This window comes from Tachysurus fulvidraco, chromosome 2, assembly GCF_022655615.1.
Source record: "Tachysurus fulvidraco isolate hzauxx_2018 chromosome 2, HZAU_PFXX_2.0, whole genome shotgun sequence".
Classification (NCBI taxonomy): domain Eukaryota; kingdom Metazoa; phylum Chordata; class Actinopteri; order Siluriformes; family Bagridae; genus Tachysurus; species Tachysurus fulvidraco.
The window spans coordinates 42,855,882-42,878,682 of NC_062519.1; the positions used below are offsets into that span (position 1 = coordinate 42,855,882).

At 41.4% G+C, this 22,801-nt stretch overlaps 1 protein-coding gene across 1 annotated transcript in view; it reads left to right on the forward strand.

Annotated features, from left to right (window-relative positions):
- LOC113636470 (COP1-interactive protein 1-like) overlaps positions 1 to 22,421 on the forward strand; it is a 39,127-nt gene extending 16,706 nt beyond the window's left edge. The window contains exons 9-11 of the mRNA XM_047810463.1: positions 21,526 to 21,696; positions 21,853 to 21,885; positions 22,165 to 22,421. Of these exons, the coding sequence (XP_047666419.1) occupies positions 21,526 to 21,696; positions 21,853 to 21,885; positions 22,165 to 22,314 (354 nt within the window). The 3' untranslated portion in view covers positions 22,315 to 22,421. The remainder of the gene's footprint in view (positions 1 to 21,525; positions 21,697 to 21,852; positions 21,886 to 22,164) is intronic.
- The last annotated feature ends 380 nt before the right edge of the window (positions 22,422 to 22,801 follow it).

The following is a 22,801-nucleotide window of genomic DNA, read 5'->3' on the forward strand; positions in this document are numbered from 1 at the left end:
ACATCCCCCTTTCACAAATAAAATTCTTTCTTTTCTTTATTTAACACATGGGGGAGCAAATAAACCAACATTGACTATACTTGACTTTCTTATTAGACATTGAACATGTAAATATATAACCAACAATTTTCAACAATCTTCATTTTTTTTTTTTTTTTTTTTTACATTCATTTTCACAAGAGAAGAGTTTCTTTATCTAGAAGGATGGGGTGGACTATCCAAAACCTTCAACCGAGTGTAGGGATTATTCTGCCCCATTGACCACTCGGTGCTTCTCTCTAATTACAAACAAAGTCCTTTAGATTCCCGGGAGGAGTTCTAATCCAGGAAGGGTACCAACTGGTACATGGAGAGGTCGGTTGGGAACCCAACTGAACTTCTGCCGTGCTGGATGAATCTTCAAAGAGCGGAGATGCCTGTATCTCTGCCGAGTCAGGTAGGTCAGAAGTCACAGGAGCTATTAGAGTTGGTGAGAGATGAAACCTGTTTCTCCTTAAGGTACCTCTGGATGTGTCTATAAGGTAAGCCAGCAGTAGACACAACAGTGCCCTTTTCAGAAGTGTATTTGACCCACATGCATTCACCCAGACACAAGAACGTCATGCCACTTTGTGTCTTTGGTTGAAAGATTGTTTCTGTTTCAGTCTGTACATGAGTTGTTTCTGTTTTAGCTTTTCCGCTATCCTTAGTCTATGTCTGATCAGTGTTGCCAGATTGGACTAAAGATTTCCAGCCCAACTACAGCTTAAAACCCACCCATTTCAAAAAATACCAGCCCAAAATACATACTGTTATTAAAACTGTTATAGAATAAAACACAATTTTTTATTATTAAACAACCAGACTAACAAATCGCACATTGGAGACCACCAGGCTCGCCCCAAGTATATCCAGTGCATCTTTTTGTTTTTTGTTCTTTTAAATATAAATTATGATTTTAATAAAACACAAGGTCTACATCAGAAACCTCAGAAGGGGACAACATTTTTTATTGTTCTTGTGCTACTATTGTCAGAACTACAGTTCTTTTCTAATAGGCCAATTCTCAAATCATTTCATTATTTTTGTATTAGCATGCTCTTTCAAATTATTTAATTGTGCTCTGATTTCTGATAGACAGTATTTACAAAATGCCTTTGTATCATCACCTACCACAGGTATAATCCATGTTTTTAATGCCGGGTCGCTCTCCGATTCCTTTCTATAGGACTTTTTATATTTACCCCACTTTAGCATGATGATGATGATGAATGATGATCACTGATGATAATGTAGTTTTGACGATATAACGAATTAGCCTACAACAACCCGCCAATCAAGCTTGAAGTCTGATTGGACAGGATTCCCCTGAACCTTATTGGCTAACCTGAACCATGCCTAATTTAAATGTCATCCTAAATTATATAATTTATTTTATTGTTAGTTTTCATTAAAAAATAATAAAGAATACTGTTTATAGTTAAAAATAAAAACCTGCCTGTTGCATCAAAATCCAGCCCAAATTTTAAAGACCCGCCTAATGCATTTTTTTCCGGTCGGACGTGACCAAAAGGAGCCCAATTGTGTGGGAACCCGCCCAATCTGGCAACACTGTGTCTGATAGCCAGGAAATAATACACCAGTCACATGGTCAAAAAGCCGAACAATGATAGGATGATAGGCTGGAAACAGCGCTCAATGAGAAGAAATAATACTAAAAGTAACGAGTCTGTTTTGAAAATGTAAGAAGTAAAAAGTACAGATATTTGTGTAATAATGTAATGAGTAAAAGTAAAAAGTTGTCCGAAAAATAAATAGTGGAGTAAAGTACCGATACCAGAAAAATTTACTTAAGTACAGTAACGAATTATTTTTACTCCGTTACTTCCCACCTCTGCTCTTTAAAGTGAATTTTTTTCCTAAGCTCACGTGTCACAGTTCTCAATCATTTGTGTAAGGTCTTTGCTGAGACCCGGCCACCAAACTGACTGCTTAGCTCTTTCTCTGCACTTAGTTATGCTTAGATGCCCCTTTCGGAATGACAATCCAGAGTCCATTCAATAAGAGCCCATCATGCACACAAAGGGACCCTGAGAAAGCCATGTAAGGCTGGATAGTTTGGTCAACCGAGAACTTACTTGGCCATCCTTCCTCACAGTACTTCTTTAGCTGCTGGAGTATAAAATCTTTGTCTTGGTGCTCCTCTCCTTATTCGGCTCCTCTCCATTGAGCCTCATTTTAGTAGCTGGAAAGCTCGCCATTACAGAGTCAGCATACAGGTCAACATCCTTTTCAGGAAAGCCCTTCCGCTGTACTATTTATGGGAGCTCTAGACAACACATCTGCTGTCGTGATGTTTTTGCCAGCCACATGTGATATGGTGTATGAGAATCTCAGAAGACACATGCGTGGAGGGAGTTAGTCCAACGTCTTGGAGCCAAGCAGAGGAACAAGAGATTTATGATCGGTTTCAATGTGGAAACTGTGTGAAGTCCCCTCATGCTTCAAAAGCTCCACCATCATTCCAGTCCCAAAGAAACCCAAAATCACTGGACATACTGACTACAGACCTGTGGCTCTAACATCTGTGGTCATGAAATCATTTGAAAGACTCTGGCTCTGGTTCTGGCTTATCTGAAGGACATTACTGAACCCTCTGCAGTTTGCCTACAGACCAAACAGGTCTGTGAATGATGCAGTTAACATGGGACTCCATTATGTTCTGCAGCATCTGGACAGACCAGGGACTTATGTGAGGATCCTGTTTGTGGACTTCAGCTCTGCTTTCAACACCATCATCCCATCACTCCTACAGCCCAAATTAACCCAGCTCTCCGTGCCTTCCTCTGTCTGTCAGTGGATCACCAGCTTTCTCACAGACAGGCAGCAGCTAGTGCGACTGGGAAAACTCAAATCCAGCACCCACACCATCAGCACTGGTGCCCCCCAAGGCTGTGTTCTCTCCCCACTGCTCTTCTCCCTGTACACGAATGACTGCACCTCTAATGACCCCTCTGTCAAGCTCCTGAAGTTTGCAAACGACACCACACTGATCGGCCTCATCCAGGACGGTGACGAGTCTGCCTACAGATTGGAAGCTGAACGGATGGCTGTCTGGTACAGCCTTAACAACCTGGAGCTGAACATGCTCAAGACAGTGGAGATGATCGTGGACTTCAGGAGAAACCCCCCTGCTCTCCCCCCACTCACCATCATGGACAGCATTGTTACAGCAGTGGAGTCATTCAGATTCCTGGGAACCACTATCTCCCAGGACCTGAAGTGGGACATTCACATTGACTCCATTGTGAAAAAGGCTCAGCAGAGGTTGTACTTCCTTCGTCAGCTGAGGAAGTTCAACCTGACACAGGATCTGCTGAAACAGTTCTACACTGCAATCATCAAATCCATCCTCTGCACCTCAGTGACTCAAACAGTTCAGCTCAGCTACCCAATCTGACCTCAGGAGACTACAGAGGGTAGTCCGGACTGCTGAGCGAATCATTGGCACAACTCTCCCCGCTCTTCAAGACCTGTACTTCTCCAGAGTGAGCAAAAGGGCAAAGTCAATCACTGTGGACCCCTCACATCCAGCACACTCACTCACCCTGGACCCCTCACATCCAGCACACTCCCTCTTTGAACTGTTGCCATCTGGCCGACACTATGGACCCCTGAGCACCAGAACGACCAGACATTCAATTTTCAATTCAATTCAATTCAAGTTTATTTGTATAGCGCTTTTTACAATAGACATTGTCTCAAAGCAGCTTTACAGAACATAAACATAAAGCAGAAGGTAGACATAATTAATGATAAAGGAAATAATGAATAATAAAAGAAATAAGAATTAACAGAATAAAAATTCTAGATTATTGTTAGATGTATATAGTTCACAGTGTGTATGTATTTATTCCCCTATGAGCAAGTCTGAGATGACTCAGGCAGCAGTGGCAAGGAAATAGGAACATAGGAACAGTTTCTTCCCTCAAGGAACATAACACCTAATTGCACGTTCCACACTTGCACATTTGTACTATTTATACCTCAATTTTCACATTTCATACTTGCACACCTGTACATACATACATATCGTATATACTGTTTACTTCAGTTGCACATTTCAAAATTTCACGTGTACATACAAATTGTATACTTCAATTGCGCATTTCTCACACTTGCAAATTGTACATACAATTTATTGCCTATATTGGATATGTATATTTAAACTGCACATTTCACACCTGTAAATGTGTACATACAATTTTGTCTACACTGTATATGCCATTCTGTTACACTGTGGAGCTTCTGTCACTAAAGCAAATTCCTTGCATGTGAAAGCATGCCTGGCAACAAAGCTCTTTCTGATTCTGATTCTTCCCAATGAGAAACTCTGCAAACCACTCACATGCCCATGTGGAGGCCAATGCCTCCTTCTCTATTTGTGCATAACGTTGCTCTGTGTTACTGAGTGCCTTGGAAGCATATGCCACAGGTTTACATACTGTACATTGTCTGCTTGTTTTTGGAGGAGAACTGAATTTTCTTGAAGGCTTCTTTCTGATGCGACCCCCAAACCCACATGTTGAACTTTTTCAGTAAGTCTCTGAGTGGCTGCATTTTCGCTGCCAAATGTGGTAAGAATTTACCGAGGTGGTTTACCATTCCCAAGAAACGCCTTACTTCACTGACATTACATGACTGTCTCATCGCTTTTACTGCTTCCAGCTTATCTGGATCTGCACTTACCCCAGATGCCTCAATGATCTGTCCAAGGAACTTGATTTTTGTCTTTGAAAACTCACATTTCTCATTGAATGTGACTCCAGCTTCCTGAAGCTTTGAGAGCACCCTTCTCAGCCTCTCATCATGTTCACTCTGTGACGATCCCCAGACAAGCAAGTCATCCATTTGACAAACAACACCTTCCAGTCCCTCAAGAATCCTGGACATGTGCTTTTGGAAATGCTCAGGTGCAGAAGAGATTATAAAGCATAGACGGTTATAGCAGTACCATCCAAATGGAGTTATGAATGTGGTGAGCAAAGAGGATTCCTTCGAAACTTGAATCTGCCAAAACCCTGCATTGGCGTCAAGTTTGTAAAACACTCTGGCTCCTGCAAGTTGTCCTAATGTGCTTTCTACTGAAGGGAGAGGGTGTTTTTGTTCAATTCCGTGAAATCTGTGCAAATTCTCACTTTACCTGAACTCTTCGGCACCACAACCATGGGAGCACACCATTCAGTTGGCTCCTCCACCTTTGAAATTACACCCTGCTGTTCCATACGCCTCAATTCTTAATTCACCTTTGGTAAGAGAGGGAGGGAAATGCGTTTTGGAGTCGATATGGAGAAAGGTATTGCACCTGGTTTCAGTGCAATGCTGTACTCACCATCCATTTTGCCTAAGCCACTGAAGAGTTGTGGAAACTCCTTTTCTACCCTTTCTTTAGAAGTTAAGCTGACAACATCAAGCCTAGCCACTAGTTGAAGTGCAGTTACTGCTGGTCTGCCCAACAAAGGCATGTACAACCCATCCACCACATAGATTTCCTGAGTCTTATGTTTGTTATGCTTGCCAAGGGTTGCTGAGAATTTCCCTTTTACCTTCAGTGATGTTCTATTTGATCCCTGAAGGACTGTCCTGGGAGGTTTCAGTTTTTGGAACTGGCCCTGGTTGTACAGTGTAACTGGGACTGCTGTTACATCAGCCCCCGTGTCAATTTTGAACATCGTCTTGAGATTGTCAATTTTTATCTCAGTCATCCAGGGGCTTCCTGTTACCTCAGATGTCAGTGAACCAAGAAATGCAATGTCCTCCATTTTATCTGAAGTTAGCATTGCTATATTCACCTCATGTACCGTCTTTGACTTACATGCTCTAGCATAATGTCTCTTCTTATGACAAAGGTGACATATTGCATCTCTTGCAGGGCATCGCTGCAAATTATGCCCCTTTGTGTCACCGCATCTCATACATAGCATCTGTTTTTTAGGCTTTATTTGAGGTGTTTTCCTTGCCAACGATCCAAAAAGTGGCTTTACTAGTTTTGTTTTCACATTACTGTACTGTTTATTACAATCCAGCTTTTCGTTTGCCATGTCCCACTTGAAGTTTGACTTGAGCTGTTCCTGTTGTTTTTTTTTACTAGTTCACTCTGTCAAACTCGAACAACAGCCTTCTCAAGTGTCAATTCAGAGTCCAGCTGTAGCTGTTCTGACAGCCATTCTGTCAGACCCACGACAAGTCTATCTCTTACCATCTCATCGTGCAGATCGTCATATCCACAGTGCTCGGCTAAACAGTGCAGCGCCGTTATGAAGTGATCCAAAGACTCGCCCACTTCTTGCTGCCGCTGATTAAACCTTGCCCTCTCAAAAATCATGTTCCGACACCATGTTCCGAAACACTTCCGACACCATGTTCTGTCGTTTAATAGGTACAACATGAACCTTCCATAAATGGACCATGCGACAGCCGGCCATGACTTCTTACCAGAACTTTTATTCTTCTTCTCAACAGTACCGTAACACCCCCAATATAGGTTCCTATTCATACTATATGCCTCATCACATTACCGTAAGTAACATAATACTATAGCAAACAGTACTTTTAACAGTTAGTGGTATAACAATCTAAACCATATATACTGCAATTATTAAATTAAATTATTTTCTGGAGAAAAGGCAATATTTTAAAGTGAATCTTAAATTAGAACTCTTGAAACACAATGCAAAATGTATTAAACAGTAAACCTTGCACCCAAATGAGCGACATGTTTAACTTGCGTGTCTGTCACAGGCGGTTGTGCAACAAATTTCCTATAGAATTTATTATATTTATTTTCATTAATGTAATTTTATATATAAGTATATTTTTCTTATAAGTTTAAGCAATAGTCTATAATGTTTGCTGTTCATTAATCAACCACTACGGGCATGGGCAACGGAAGTAAATAATAAGTGGGCCTGTCCTGTCCCACACACATATAATGGTTCTGACCATCTATGGGTTCCAATCCTGTAGGTAAAACGCGGAATGGAGTTTAATTTATTAGGACATTCCTCAAGCAGAATGGATTCGACTGGCGGCGCTCTGAAAAGTAATAAAAAAAGACATAATGCACTGAATAGACACGGTAAAAGTGGGTGGGTCCAATATTATTGGTCTTAAAAAGTGGGTGGGTCTTGTCCCACCCACATATAATGGTTCAGACGGGGGGCGCTGTTGAGCAGATAATGGAGTAAGATGTGTGATTTGAGACTCCTGCAGATTTTATGGTAATTGTTATTTTATATCACCATTTGGATTACCTTTTTGATATATTCACCCGTGGGATATCGTGTTAAAGCCTTTTTTCACCACTTGGACATAATATCATGGCTGGTAAAACAGCTAAAACCCGTGTCAACACGACCCAAGAATTGAGGCCTGCTACAGAGGAAGCGACCCCGGACCCTGGGGCTCTGTCTTCACCCTGCAGCTCCACCTCTCCCAGGGAAGTGGCCCAGGTAATTGATGCGGAGTCCCTGAAGCAAGAACTGCTAATCTCTTTAAAACAAGACATTGCTGAGATTTTTAAGACTGAACTCTGGGCTGCACTGGGTGATGATTTGTCCACAATTAGAGCTGACCTACAGTCAGTAAAAACACAGCTGGTGAACGATAAGGCCGCTTCAGACGCACAGTTGGCCGCACTCAAAGGTACAGTGGGAGAAACGGGGGATTCTCTCTCCGTCTGTACTGATGATGTAGCTGAGCTTAAAAACAAACTCGCACATTTAACCGCAGAGTTTGTTTCACTGCAAAATAAGTGTGAGAACCTCGAATCTCGGTCGCGACGGAATAACATTAGGATAGTCGAGATTCCTGAGGATATCGTCATTAACACTACAGTTGTCTCTACACTGCTTAAGGAAACTTTTAAACTGGATGAACCACCGCTGATAGACCGTGCACATAGAACCTCTCAGCCGAAGCGACCGCGCACTGTTATTGCCAGATTTCACTATTATAGCGACTGTGAGAATGTTCTATGGTGTGCCAGAGAGAGACGACAAGATGCTGTGGATTAAATAATGATGTCCGTTTTCCCCGACCACACGGCGAAGGTGGCCCAGGATCGAGCCGCCTTTAATGAGGTCAGGAGGCAACTGCGCAGACTGGAAGGAGTTCATTATGGTCTTTTCTTTCTGGCTCGTCTGCGGATTACATATAAAGGTGTGGAAAAAGACTTTCTCTCTGCAGAAGAGGCCAAGAAGTATATAAAAACGATGAACATTGTGTAGCATTTCAGTTTGCAGTAATACGGTAATATCGGTATAAAATGGGGTTTACATTAATAGAATTGCCTACTGTTCAGTATTAAGACTCTGTTGGAGTTATCTATCTCTCTACCGCAGCTAAGTCTAAGGCTATTCTCCGAGTTGATGTCACAATGTTTTTTCTCTTGTTCTTGTATAGTTGTCTCCCTTTTGGAGACTTTTTTCTTTTCTTTTTTCTTTTTTCCCCTTCTATTTCTTTTCTCTTTTCGCTGTGTGTACATGTTCATGGGTGTGTGTGTGTGGTGAGGGGGGGGGGTCCTGGCCATTTGGTACTATTCATTTGCACTTAAATGAGTACTGTTAAGTTGAATTCCGGTAATCCTTGTGTAGGCCCATCTGTTTGTTTCATTAGCTGGAATATACGTGGCATGAGTAGCCCATCTAAACCTGGTAAAACTTTTAGCCATTTGAAGACTACTGTAAAGATCATTATAGGCTGCATGCTTCTTGGATAGGGCATGTCTTCCAATCTAACTTTAACTCTAAATCAAGAGGAGTTGCTAATTTGATCAATAAAAATATTCAGTTTTTACCTACTGTTGTTATTGCTGTTAAAAATGGCAGATATCTTATGATTGTAGGCATGTTAACGCAAACAAAGGTGCTGCTCCCTCAGAACAATCCAATGCTGGCCGGACCAATCAGACGCTATACTACAGGACTGTTTGAATGTTCCGGGCAGCGTCTGATGGTGACATAGAGGCATACTCAGATTCTGTCACATGTTTCATCAGGAAGTGTATAGAAGATGTTGTGCCGACAAAAGCAATCCGTGTCTACTCCAACCAAAAACCATGGATTAACAACGTCTGCTTTTAAATCTGGGAATCCTGATGATCGCAAACAAGCCAGCTACGATCTCAGGAAAACCATCAAAGCTGCAAAAAGACAATATAAAAACAAAGTTGAAGAACAATTCAACACCAATGATGCAAGAAGTATGTGGCAGGGCATTAACAACATCACAGACTTTAAAGGGAACAAACCAGCGACTGTGAATATTGCCGCCTCTCTACCAGATGAGCTAAATAACTTTTATGCTCGTTTCGAGGCTCACAACCCCGCCCACACTGAGAGCACTCCCGCGGGTGCTGCAGAAGATGTGAGTGCACTCTCCGTCTCCGTAGCGGATGTAACCCGATCCTTTCCACGGGTAAACATCCGCAAGGCTGCGGGTCCTGATGGCATCCCAGGCCGTGTGCTCCGAACATGCGCATCCCAATTAGCCAGTGTGTTCACAGACATTTTCAACCTCTCCCTTTGTCTGTCTGTGGTCCCATCGTGCTTCAAAAAATCCACCATTGTGCCCATACCAAAGAAAAATCAAATCACATGTCTAAATGACTGGAGACCGGTTGCTCTGACACCCATCTTCAGCAAGTGCTTTGAGAGACTCATCAGAGAATACATCTGCTCTGTGCTGCCTGCCTCACTTGATCCGCTACAATTTGCATATCGTAGCAACCGTTCCACAGATGATGCTATTGCTGTCACCCTTCATACTGCTCTCTCCCACCTGGAAAATAAGAACACCTATTTGAGAATGCTGTTTGTTGACTACAGCTCAGCATTTAACACTATAGTGCCTGCCACACTTGTTGTGAAGCTCCAGACTCTGGGACTAAATAGATCTCCGTGCAGCTGGATTCTGGACTTCCTGACAGGCAGGAGTCAGGTGGTAAGAATGGGCAGCAGTACTTCATCCCCGCTGATCCTCAACACTGGTGCTCCTCAGGGCTGTGTCCTCAGCCCACTCCTGTACTCCCTGTACACACACGACTGTGCAGCTACACACAGCTCTAACGTCATCGTCAAATTTGCTGATGACACAACGGTGATAGGCCTGACCACTGACAACGATGAGGCGGCCTACAGAGAAGAGGTGAGCACCCCGACTACATGGTGTCAGGAGAACCACCTCTCACTCAACATTGACAAGACCAAGGAGCTGGTGGTGGATTTCAGGAGACAGAGGAGTGAATACAAACTCATCACCATGAACAAGACACCTGTGGAGCGGGTGAGCAGCTTTAAGTTTCTCTGCGTCAACATCAGTGAGGATTTCACCTGGGCCATACACACTGACGCAGTACTGAAGAAGGCACATCAACGCCTCTTCTTCCTGAGACGGCTGAGGAAGTTTGGAATGAGCCCCAGCATCCTCAGAACATTCTACATCTGCACTATAGAGAGCATCCTGACGGGCTGCATCACTGCCTGGTTTGGGAACAGCACTGCTGGGCGAGACTACTTTTACTCAGCATGCCAAACACAGGAAGACAAAGGAAATCAGTCTTGAGCTCAGAAAGAAGCTAATGGAGGCTCATGATAACGGGGAAGGCTATACTGCCATTTCCAAGTGTTTCACAGTTTCTAAAACCGCTGTACGTTGCATCATTGCCAAGTACAAGGAGACAAATTCTGTAAGAAACAAACCTGGGTGTGGTCGTAAGCACAAGATTTCTAGAACTCTGGAGAGGAAAATAGTCAGAGATGTCAGCAAGATGCCCCAGACTTCTGCCAAGATGATTGTTGCTGACCTGGCCTCTTCTGGAGTTGATGTTTCAAGGAATACAGTTGTGAGGGCTCTTCATCGTGGTGGGCTTCAGGGCCATCGTCCCAGAAGAACCCCTTTACTCAAAAAGCAGACTGAGGTTTGCCCGTGAACATATGAAAGGTAAAGATGAGTTTTGGGAGTCTGTGCTTTGGTCTGATGAGTTTAAACTGGAACTGTTTGGGCACATGGATGTTGCTTATGTTTGGTGAAGAAAGGGTGAGGCCTTCAACCCTAAGAACACAGTTCCCACAGTTAAACATGGTGGTGGGAGCATCATGCTGTGGGGCTGTTTTGCAGCTTCAGGCACAGGGAGCCTTGTTCGGGTGCATGGCATCATCAAAAATGAAAATTATGTTGACATTTTGAGGGATAATATGCAGAAATCTGCTCATAGTCTAGCCTTAGGTCGTCGCTGGGCCTTTCAACAAGACAATGATCCAAAGCATACATCGTAATTGGTCCAACAGTTCCTGAAGGATACCAAAACAAAGGGTCCTGGAGTGGTCTGCACAGAGACCAGACCTCAATCTTATTGAGAATCTGGCGAGTGCTCAAAGTGAATGTCCATGCTCGGAAACCATGCAATTTGGACCAGCTGGAGCAATTTGCAATGAAAGAATGGGCTAAAATCACTCAGGAGACCTGTGCCAACCTAGTAAAGAACTACTCTAAGAGGTTGTTGTCAGTTGTGGCTCAGAAAGGGTACACTATTGACTATTAATGACCAGGGGGCTAATAATTTTGGACGTTTCATTTTTGCCCTTTTTTGTTTCAACTCACTATTTCAATTAAATATCCTAATCAACTTAGTGGACATATTGTCTATATTATTTTGGAAACAAATACACTATAAAAGATTTGTTGTTAATGGTCATTTCCAGAAAATTTGGGGAAATCAAGAGTTTTGTCTAATTTCATAAGGGGGCTAATAATTTTGTCCTCAACTGTATATGAGCATAGTGCACATTTCACCTGTTGATTTCATTATGGTTGTTAATTGTACATATTGTACACACATATTGCACTAACTATATGTATGAGCAAATTGCACATTTTCACATGTCAACTCATTATCTATATCTTTATCTGTATATCTGTACAACTGTTCTGCAATTTCTGGAGTTTGGTCCTAAGAATTTCACTCACCAATGCACATGTGCTGTGGTGATGTGACAATAAAAGTGACTTGACTTGACTTGCAGGTAAATGTCTATGCTCCAAACTTTAATGATGTTGAATTTGCCAACAGATTACTTAGTAACATACCTCATTTAAATTCTCATTTGTTGATTTTTGGATGTGATTTGAATTGTGTACTTGACCCAGTGCTAAATAGATCTAGTTCACGACCAATATCTCAGTTAGCTATGTCAAAATCCTTTTCTGACTTTATGAATCAGAATGGGTTTATGAATCTCTCAGGTTTACCAGTCATACTCAAGAATAGATTATTTCTTCATAGATAACAGCTTGAATTCATCTGTTGCTGCTGTTGATTATTCAAGTATTTTAATATCAGATCACGCACCACTATTTCTTGATATTCAGCTGTCCACACAGAGATCTACTCCCCCCTTTGGAGATTTAATTCTCTATTGTTGGCAGATAACACATTTTGTGAATTTTTGTCTAATTCTATTGATGAGTTTCTCCTTTTTAATCAGAACGAACTTACATCATCGTCTTTACTTTGGGAGTCACTGAAGGCTTTCCTTAGGGGGCAGATTTTTTCATACTCTTCACATTATAATAAAAAACATAAGGCCAAGCTTACAGAACTCACTTCTGCTATTGGTATCCTTGACCAAGAACTGTTTAAGAAACATCTTAACCTTAAGACAGAATTTGATCTTATCTCCACAAAGGAAGTAGAGCGATTGCTATTGCAGACACGCAGCACTTACTATGAACATGGGGATAAAGCGAATCGACTATTGGATCACCAATTGAAACGTTAATCTGCCTCACGTTTGATACCTAAAATTAATAATAATGTTAATGTAATTGTTTCAGACCCAGAAGAATTTCGAATTTCCGGATGATACTGCTATTATGAATCAGTTTTTGGACAATCTTGAAAACCCTACCATTGATTCTGACCATGTACAAGAACTAGATGCCCCACTCTCCCTTGAAGAAATAAAATTCTCAATTAAAGCGATACAGTCCAATAAAGCCCCGGGACCTGATGGGTATCCTATTGAGTTCTTCAAAAAATTTGAATAAATTAGCACCTCTACTTTTGTCAGTGTTTAAAGAATCCTTGGAAAATGGTTTGCTCCCAACTACTATGACCCAAGCTTCGATAGCTCTTCTTTTGAAGGGTGACAAAGATCCAACTTTGTGTAGTTCCTATAGGCCTCTATCTTTGTTAAATGCTGATGTTAAAGTTCTGGCAAAAACTATAGTTCTGCACCTAGAGAGAGTGTTGCCCAGCATTATTTCTGAGGAGCAAAGCAATTTTTTTTAAGGGATATCATTTATTTTTTAATACTCGCATTCTTTTAAATATTACTGTACATTCCGAGACGGTACCTGAGATTGTGATTTCAATGGATGCTGAAAAAGCATTTGATAGGGTAGAGTGGGAGTATTTATTCGCTGTATTAAAAAAAATTGGTTTTGGTAATAAATGTATTAGTTGGGTGAAATTACTTTATACATCACGTCAAGCCAGCATTCAGATAAACAATGTGTGTTCAGAGTATTTCCCAATAAAACGTGGGACACGTCAGGGCTGCCCTCTCTCTCCATCTTTATTTGCGAGATCTAAGTCTAGCAGATGTCTGGCACTATCAAATTTTCAGTTTTATTACTGGGCAGCACACATCCATAAGATACGGTGTTGGGTTGAGTCACCTCATTTAGCATGGTGTAAGTTAGAAGCCCAGTCATGTTCTTCCTCATCCTCTATACCTGCTCTTATATACTCTTCTCTTCCAATTAAAATTTCTTTGTATGTTAAAAATTCTGTTGTATTTAATACTAAAAATCTGGTATCAATTTAGGAAACATTTCAAGTTTGTAACTGCTTCACCTTTAGGTCCATTATGTAGTAATCATCTTTTTCCCCCTTTGTGTCTGGATTCTTTTTTCTCAGTGTGGTATAGCAAAGGTATACACTGTCTTCTTGACTTATACTCATAGGGATTTTTTAACAGTTTTGCTAATTTGTCATCAGTGTATGGGCTACCTGCCAGCCACCTCTTTAGATATTTTCAAGTTAGGCATTTTGTTCAAAAATGTTTTCCTGGGTTTCCCTCAGCACCACCTCTCCAACACTGGGAAGGTTTGCTTACGTATAAATCACAAGGAAAAGGTGGTGTTTCTGAGATTTAAAAACATATTCTGGATTTCTGTGACCAAACTACCTCCAAAACAAAGGCTGCTTGGGAAGGAGAACTGGGACTTCAGCTTGGGGACGGGTGGTGGGATAGTGTTGTGAATGGCTTCGGTAATGTCTTGTGTGCTCGTCTCGCACTTATCCAGCTTAAGGTCATTTATAGGGTGCATTTTTCTAAATATAGATTGTCTCGAATTTACCCAGATGTCGAGGACAAATGTGACAGATGCTCTAATGCACAATGCCACCTGAGTCACATGTTTTTCTTCTGTCCACGACTATATAATTATTGGTCGGTTTATTTCAGTACGATGTTCACTGTTCTGGGAGTACATTTGCAACCCTGCCCATTGATTGCTATATTTGGACTTCCAGATGAAGCATCTCAGTTAAAATGTATCCAAAAAGAAGTTATTAGTTTGACATCATTGCTGGCCAGACGTCACTTTCTTCTTCAGTGGAAGTCCTCTGTCCCACCATACCACTCACAATGGCTAAAGGATACAGCATTTTCTATTAAGTTTAAGAAAATAAAATATGCAATAATAGGTAATACCTCCAAGTTTGTTCATAAATGGCAACCGTTTATTTCATATTTCATAGGCCTTCAGGTTTTACCGGATTAGGTTTTCTTTTTCTTTTGTAAATTTTATGTGATATGTATTCGATAATTAAAAAGGGCCAGGACCTGGGGTGGGCAGGTGGGGGGTGGTTTGTTCTTTTCTTTTTCTTTTTACTTTCTTTCCATTACTGTTATTATTGTTATTGTTGTGATACTTTTACTTTACTCCTTTTCATGTAAAACTAAAATGGGATTCTGTATTGTTATTTGACTTTGTTTGCAATAAAAAGACTTTGCAAAAACAATAATGGTTCAGGCGCCCATGACCACGGGTATTGGATTTGGATCGGTTGCACACCATTGATACCCGATCCACTCAAAATGCTTGGATCGGCACCGATACCGATCCAAAATATCGGATCAGTACATCCCTAACCAAAACCAAAAGGAGATAGATGAATAAAAAAGTATAAACTATATAAGAAAACTATATAAAAAAAACTATATAAAAATATGAAAATATAGATGGAGAAATAATCTATATACATATGCATAAATATACATATACAAAAATGTGTGTGTTTTTTAAAGATTGTCCTTAAAGTGTCCAGGTGCAGTATGGTGTGTAAATAGTGTATAGAGTGTATAAGGTGTATAAAGTGGCACTGTGCTGTGCAAGTCCAGAGTTAAAGTGACAGTGACAGTCCAGAATTAAAGTGTCAGTGCAAAAAAGGGGTGTGCATAGAACAGTGCGGATGGAGAGAATGGTCCACTGCTAGATCCTGGGTGTCTCCTGGTTTAAAATCCGAATGGCCTGCAGGAAGAAGCTTCTCCTCATTCTCTCTGTGTTTGCTTTCAGGGAGCGGAAGCGTTTCCCTGAACGCAACAAAGAAAAGAGTCCATTGTTGTGATGCTGAGATCGTTTACAATCTTCCTGGCTCTGGTCCTGCACCGTGTGCTGTAGATGTCCTGCAGGTCAGGGAGCTCAGTGTGGATGGTACGTTCAGCTGACCGCACCACCCTCTGGAGGGCTCGTCTGTCCTGCATGTGCTGTTCCCCAACCAGGAAGTGATGCTACCCGTCAGGACGCTCTCAATAGTGCAGGTGTAGAAAGTCTTTAGCACCTGAGAGGGTAGACTGAAGTCCCTTAAGCGTCTCAAGTGGTACAGAAGTGATACGCTCCTGCTTTGTGCTGAAGTCCACTATGAACTCTTTAGTCTTACTGATGTTCAGGAGAAGATTGTTCTCCTGGCATCATCTCTCCAGGTTTTTAGTCTCCTGTCGGTAGGCTGTCTCGTCGTTGTTGGAGATCAGGCCCACCACTACAGTGTTGTCAGAGATAGTGTTGTAAAACAGAGATAGACACTATCAGAAATAGTGTTGTAAAAAATCTTAGTAGAAATAATTAAAATATTATTCCTTACAATACTATAACCAAAGTAAAGTATTAGGCCTTGCAAAATATTACAATTGCTGTCATAAGACATATGTAGGCGATGTTGTAGGCCAAAGATTTTTATTGTTTATTGTAATCATAAACTTAGTAAAAGTAACCAGATTCGGGGCTGTCAGGCCTAGTCAGTCTGAGCACATTTGTAATATCAAATACAAACTTGCTATGTAGAATGGAAAAGACCATGGTTCCCAGACCTTAGCTCATAGAGATAACTTGTTAAGTAGAATGAAAAAAACATTGGTTCACAGACCTAGGTCCTGAGAACTAAGGGGAGGAAAATCCATAAATGGGCATATGGGGAAAATGTGATGGGCAATAAGGGGAAATTAGGTCAGTGTATTTAGAAAACATGGGAGGTGATTCCGGTAAATAAGGTGATATGGCACCGTGGGACTCCAAGAAATACTGGGAACCAAAGAGGAGGCTAGGAGCGCCAGGGTATATATTGAGAAGATATCTGGGGCTCGCGGGTGAAGGTGTGTGTGTCAAATTCTTCTGGTCAGAAGAAGGAGGCAGCCCCGCGCGCGTGTGTGTGGTGTGTGCATGAGTGGTGTGTGTGTGTGTGTGTGTGCGCGTGTGTGTAATGTGTGTACGTGTGTGGTGTGTGTGTGCGTGTGGTGTGTGTGTGTGTGTGGGTGAAGGTGGGTGTTTTTATTTTTGCAAGAACGTCGCGAGAGTTTTTGTTTTTTGATTGATTTTTGCATGACATGCTTTTTGGGGGTTTTCATTTGTTACTTTCAACTTGGCAATTTCTTGGCTCATTCTCATCCAGGTCTGAGGAGTTTTCTCAGTGTTTTTGTAGTAATTATAGAGTTAACAGTTAAGTCTAACTAAAACAGTTTTAGTAACCAAAAGGTCTAAGAGAAGAGGACACCCTGTGATGTGTCGGCTTGGAGACCGGCTCTGAGTTACGACAATAGACTGTGGCATAATACAGGCTGAGAAAACATTGATTTAGAAAAAGCAGCATAGTCCACAGGAAACAAAGACTAATATTCTAAAAAAGCACAAGTTAATTGCAATATGTCAGGACGACATCTGATTTTGAGGGGGAGTGTGTAGTAGTTTAAATAGATCAATATGATTCACTTTTACAGTTCATAACTACTATCAGTTTGTTAACTGCAACATAAAGAGTGCTAAGGCAAAATGATTAATTCATGTGATGTTTATTATTGTTCTAATTCTGTTGCTTAACTAAAAAATAGATGTAATTCAAGGAGTGTCCAGTGGCGGAACTCAAAGGCTGCCGGGAGTTGCTGACTGGAGCTATGCTGTGTGTCACAGCCAATACAGCTCAGCATGCAGACAACAGCACGAGTCCGTGTCTCTTTTATTAATATATATTTTCCCCCTTTTCAAGGAGTGCAACACGCACACACAGTTACACACCGGTACAGACACAGTTACACACCAGTACACACAGTTACACACAGTTACATACCGGTACACACACAGTTACACATAGGCACACACACAGTTACTCAAAGGTGCACATACAGTTACACACCAGTAAACACACAGTTACACAAAGGTGCACACACAGTTACACAAAGGTGCACACACAGTTACACACTGGTACACACACAGTTACACAAAGGTGCACACACAGTTACACACCGGTGCACACACAGTTACACACAGGCGCACACAGGTACACACAGTTACACACCGGTACACACACAGTTACACACCGGTGCACACACAGTTACACACCAGTACACAATTACACACCGGTGCACACACTATTACACACTGGTGCACACACAGTTACACACAGGCGCACACACAGTTACACACCGGTGCACACACAGTTACACACAGGTGCACACACGGTTACACACCGGTACGCACAGTTACACACTGGTACACACAGTTACACACTGGTATGCACAGTTACACACCGGTGCACACACAGGTAGACACAGGTGCACACACAGTTACACACCAGTACACACAGGTACACAACGGTACACACAGTTACACACAGGCACGCACACACAGTTATCTGAGAGGAGCTAAACTGGGATTTTGCTCGGTTTCTTTAAAAAGTGAATTTCATGGCTATTATTATTATTATTATTATTATTATTATTATTATTATTATTATTATTATTATTATTATACTGAAACACAAGTCAATCACTAGTTAGTATCAACTTCATGATATTAGTCTATTTTATCCACTTTAAAAATCCTACTTTTTGATTACTTTTCATCCCTTGGATGCACCAAGGATCCAGCTGATTACTGTTCATTTGGAGGAGGTCTGATCTTTATCTGCTACACTGCACAATCATTTCTGGAACAGATTTGACTAATTATGCTGAATTGTCAGGAATGGCTTAGACAATTTCCTGCCTGGACATTAGGAGGACTTTCTAGCAGGCTTTGTTTATTCAGTTCAATTCCATTCAAGTGGTTCAACTGGTTAAGGCTCTGGGTTGTTGATTGGAGGATCAGGGTTCAAGGCCCAGCACAGCTAAGCTTCCTCTGCTGGGCCATTGAGCAAGGCCCTCAACCCTCCCTGCTCCAAGGGTGCTGTATCATGGCTGCTCCTGCACTCTGACCCCAACCTCCTCAGTTGGGGTATGTGAAGTTAAGAATTCCACTGTGCTTGTGGCGATAATAAAGGCATAGAGCCCCTGTTCTTCTTCTTCTTCAAGTTTATTTGTACAGCGCTTTTTACACCCGGTTTTCCGGGGGCAGGTCGGGGGGGCGGGCGGGGACGGGGCCCCTCCGCCTCCGGCGCGGCTGTCGACCGGGCCGGACTGTCCCCAGTCCGTCCCGACCGCGCCGCGCCGCCTTGGGCGGGGACCGGCCCAGCCCATTGTAAAAAGCGCTGTACAAATAAACTTGAAGAAGAAGAAGAAGAAGAAGAACATAAACATAGAACAGAAGATAAACATAAAGAGAAGTATAGAGAATTAATATAGTAAAATTCAAGATATATATAGTTCACAGTGTGTATGTATGTATGTATGTATATGTATTTATCCCCAATGAACAAGTCTGAGGTAACTCAGGCAGCAGTGGCAAGAAAAACTGGATGCCTCGGGATGGGTGTGAAAGAAAAAAGCAGTGTAGAGGGATTAACATACCTGCTGTTCATAAAAAAGTGCAAGTATAATGTAATGGTGCATAATTTTATGGGATGTATTATGTGTGTGTGTACGTCTGACTAAAGAGATGAGTTTTTAATCTACATTTAAACTGGGAAAGTGTGTCTGAGCCCCGAACACTATCAGGAAGACTATTCCAAAGTTTGGGAGCTAAATAAGAAAACGCTCTACCACCTTTAGTAGACTTAGATATTCTGGGAACTAGCAGAAGTCCTGAGTTTTGTGATCTCAGAGAGCGTGAAGGATTGTAACGTGTTAGAAGACTAGTTAGATACATGGGAGCTAAACCATTAAGAGCCTTGTAGCAGTTTGTAATCAGTTCTAAACTTAACAGGTAGCCAGTGTTTATCTGTGCCATGTGCTTTTGTTTTTGTTTTGCGTATCACGTGTGTTGCCCCGCCCCCTTCCTTCATCGTTCCTGCCTCTACACACTTGTTCCTTGTGTTTCAATGATTGTGTTGTATTTTATGTTTCTTTAGTTTTTTTCGGGTGAAGATATTTCACGGTATTTATTACTATATTTTTACACAATGCTTTTAACATTAACTTGCAGTGTTTAGATTTAATGTTTAAAACAGTATTGAAGGTGCTTGATCATAATGATCTGGGAAATAAATAAAATAACTCTTTTTTTCACTTTTTTTTTATTTTAATTTGAAAAATGATTTATTTTACTTTTATTTGACCCTTTTCTGCTTTGTTCATTCATTATATATATATAATTACATCACACAATCACGTGTTTATATCAAGGATTTTTTTCTTGGCTGTCAGTCACTTTGTGACGTCAAAGAATAAAATTAGAACCGAATTTACACAAAACTCTGAAAAAGAACGCGTAGCTTTCAGAAATCTGTTGAAGTTTGTGGGAGTAAAAGTGTTTCCTGAAGTTACTGTGAAAGATGAAATGGACAAATTTCTGAGTGTATTTAGGGCGTATTCACCGGAGCGTCCACTGCGCCCTCTGCTGTTAGCGACGGGAGCTGCAGCCGCGGCAGCCGGTATTTACTATTTAGTTAAATGGACCGATGGAAACAAAACGACAGCGAACCCCGAGGACACAAGCGACCCCGGAGGTACAAATACACACCCGTAATGAGCATTAAAGTGTATGGTGTTTACTGTGAGCATGTACAAAGCTCCTCCATGTCACCTGATAAGAGCAGATGGTGAAGTGTCTCAGCACAATGAATGACCGAGCGTTCACATCTACAGCTCTACATATTGTACTGGGATTAGTTTACAACATGATCATCACCCCTTCACTTAGCTTTAGCCATTAGCGTCCAATTTCCCTAAGATTTGACTAATTAGTTAATAATAACTTATTAAAACTCCAATAAGAAATGTTATTTTACTATGTCACGTGTCCCAGTAAAGTGGAAGCTGCACTGAAGGGTGAAAATCTCTCTCTCTTTCTGTCCAGGTACAGGGAGGTTTTTAGGTTGATGAATATGTCATAAAACCTGAGTGTGTTCTTAAACCTTAGCCCACACTAGACATGTAAACACTGAATGTGTGATGGATTTATTTGTATTTTAATTGCATTTAGACCCAGTGTGCAACGGAGCCACAGAACCGGCTCTGGTCCGACTCACAGAGGTTGTTCAGGACCAGATGAAGGTAAGTTTGTTCTGTTCCTAACTTTAACCCTATAGTGAACATTTACATTCTCTTACTGACGGCAGAACTGCAGCTTCACAATCTAATGTTTCTTTACACTATTGGCACATTGTAGTCTATTTTTAAATAAAGAGCAAATCTCTGCACTGCCTCACAACAGAAAACATTCAATGGTGCTATGCTGTAGGAACAGCATAGCACCATTGAATGTTTTCTTAATATTAGGCCATAATTTGTCATTACAGCCTTTATTTTTGATGAACATATTGCATATTATATCTCCCGGTTGGTTGTGGGAAAGAAAAAATGAATTTTTCTATGATAAGGGGATTTTAAATATCTGGATGAGAGAATTTGGTCCTATGTTTCCTGAGGAGGAAATAAAGTTTGTATTCCAGCATTAAGCTCAGAACTGCAATCCAGACCTAATGTTCATTTATTTTAGTCTTTATCAGGAAAACAACGCATTAAAATTTCACCAGAATAACAAAAAAACACCAGGATTCCATGTCGCACATTGTATTGTAGACTTTATTGCCCTTATTGCTGTTTCCTTCAGGTCTCTCTGGCTAATGCTGAGGAGCAACACCAGAAGGATTTGGACACCATCACTCAGCTGAAGCAGAAGAATTCTGACCTGACAGACCAGGTGGTGACACTGATAGAAAATATAGAAGAAAGCAAACAACTGATATTTGACCACAGCACAGAGTTTGCTAATCTAATAAAAGTAAGTGTGAAAAAAAGACATGCATTAAACAGCTCATTTAGAAATATGGAGAATTTTAAGGTTTTTTTCTGTATGATACGTTAACATTACAGTAGTTTTGCACTTGTGAACATTAAGCTCTGGAGTGTGAACCTATTTTTCCCCTGTGTGTTTTAGGCATGTGTACAAGACTGGGAGGAAATACTCAAGGTAAATCTTTTTCTCATGTGCGTCTGCGTGTGTGCGTCTGCGTGTGTGCGCGTCTGTGTGTGTGCGTCTGCGTGTGTGCGTCTGCGTGTGTGCGTCTGCGTGTGTGCGTCTGCGTGTGTGCGTCTGCGTGTGTGCGTCTGCGTGTGTGCGTCTGCGTGTGTGCGCGTCTGTGTGTGTGCGTCTGCGTGTGTGCGTCTGCATGTGTGCGTCTGCGTGTGTGCGTCTGCGTGTGTGCGTCTGTGAGTCTGAGTGTGTAAGCCTTAATTGTTGGTCTTTGAGGTCTCCCTATCTGAAGCTGAGAGCAAACAGCAAAAGGCTGCGAAGATCATCACACAGCTGGAGAAGGAGAAATCAGATCTGACAAACCAGCTGGAAACACTGAAGCGTCAGGGAGAAGCAGCTCTCCGAGGCTCACTTGCAGCATGCTGAGCTCAGGGTAAATGGAGAAAAAGAGAAATGTCTTACATTAAGCAGCTCCATTTAGATGCATGAGAGAGCAGGAGGCTCACAACATCCTCAAGGCTGAGAACCATAAGGTGAAGATGATGAACGATGAAGATCAGTTACTGACTGTAAACATTTTTTTTTTGTGAAACTATGACTTGCCTTGTAAACTTTTTCTGCTGTACTAAACTGTGAAACAGCTCATTTGAAGTTTTCTACATAAAATCTGTTTTTACAGAAACAAAGCCAACCTCTTGGGTCCGTTGAGAGTGAATTGGATCTGTATCAGAATCAGAGTGATGGGTGTACGGCCAAGGAAAATGAGAACGTGTCAATTCCATTGGAGAGAAAAGTAGATTTTTTTATGTGTATATAAGAAATATATGTAATACAAATAAATGGAGGTTCTCTGAAAAGATAAGTGTCTCTCTGTGTCTCAGCATTTCTGATAGCTGTTTTCTAAAACGATTGT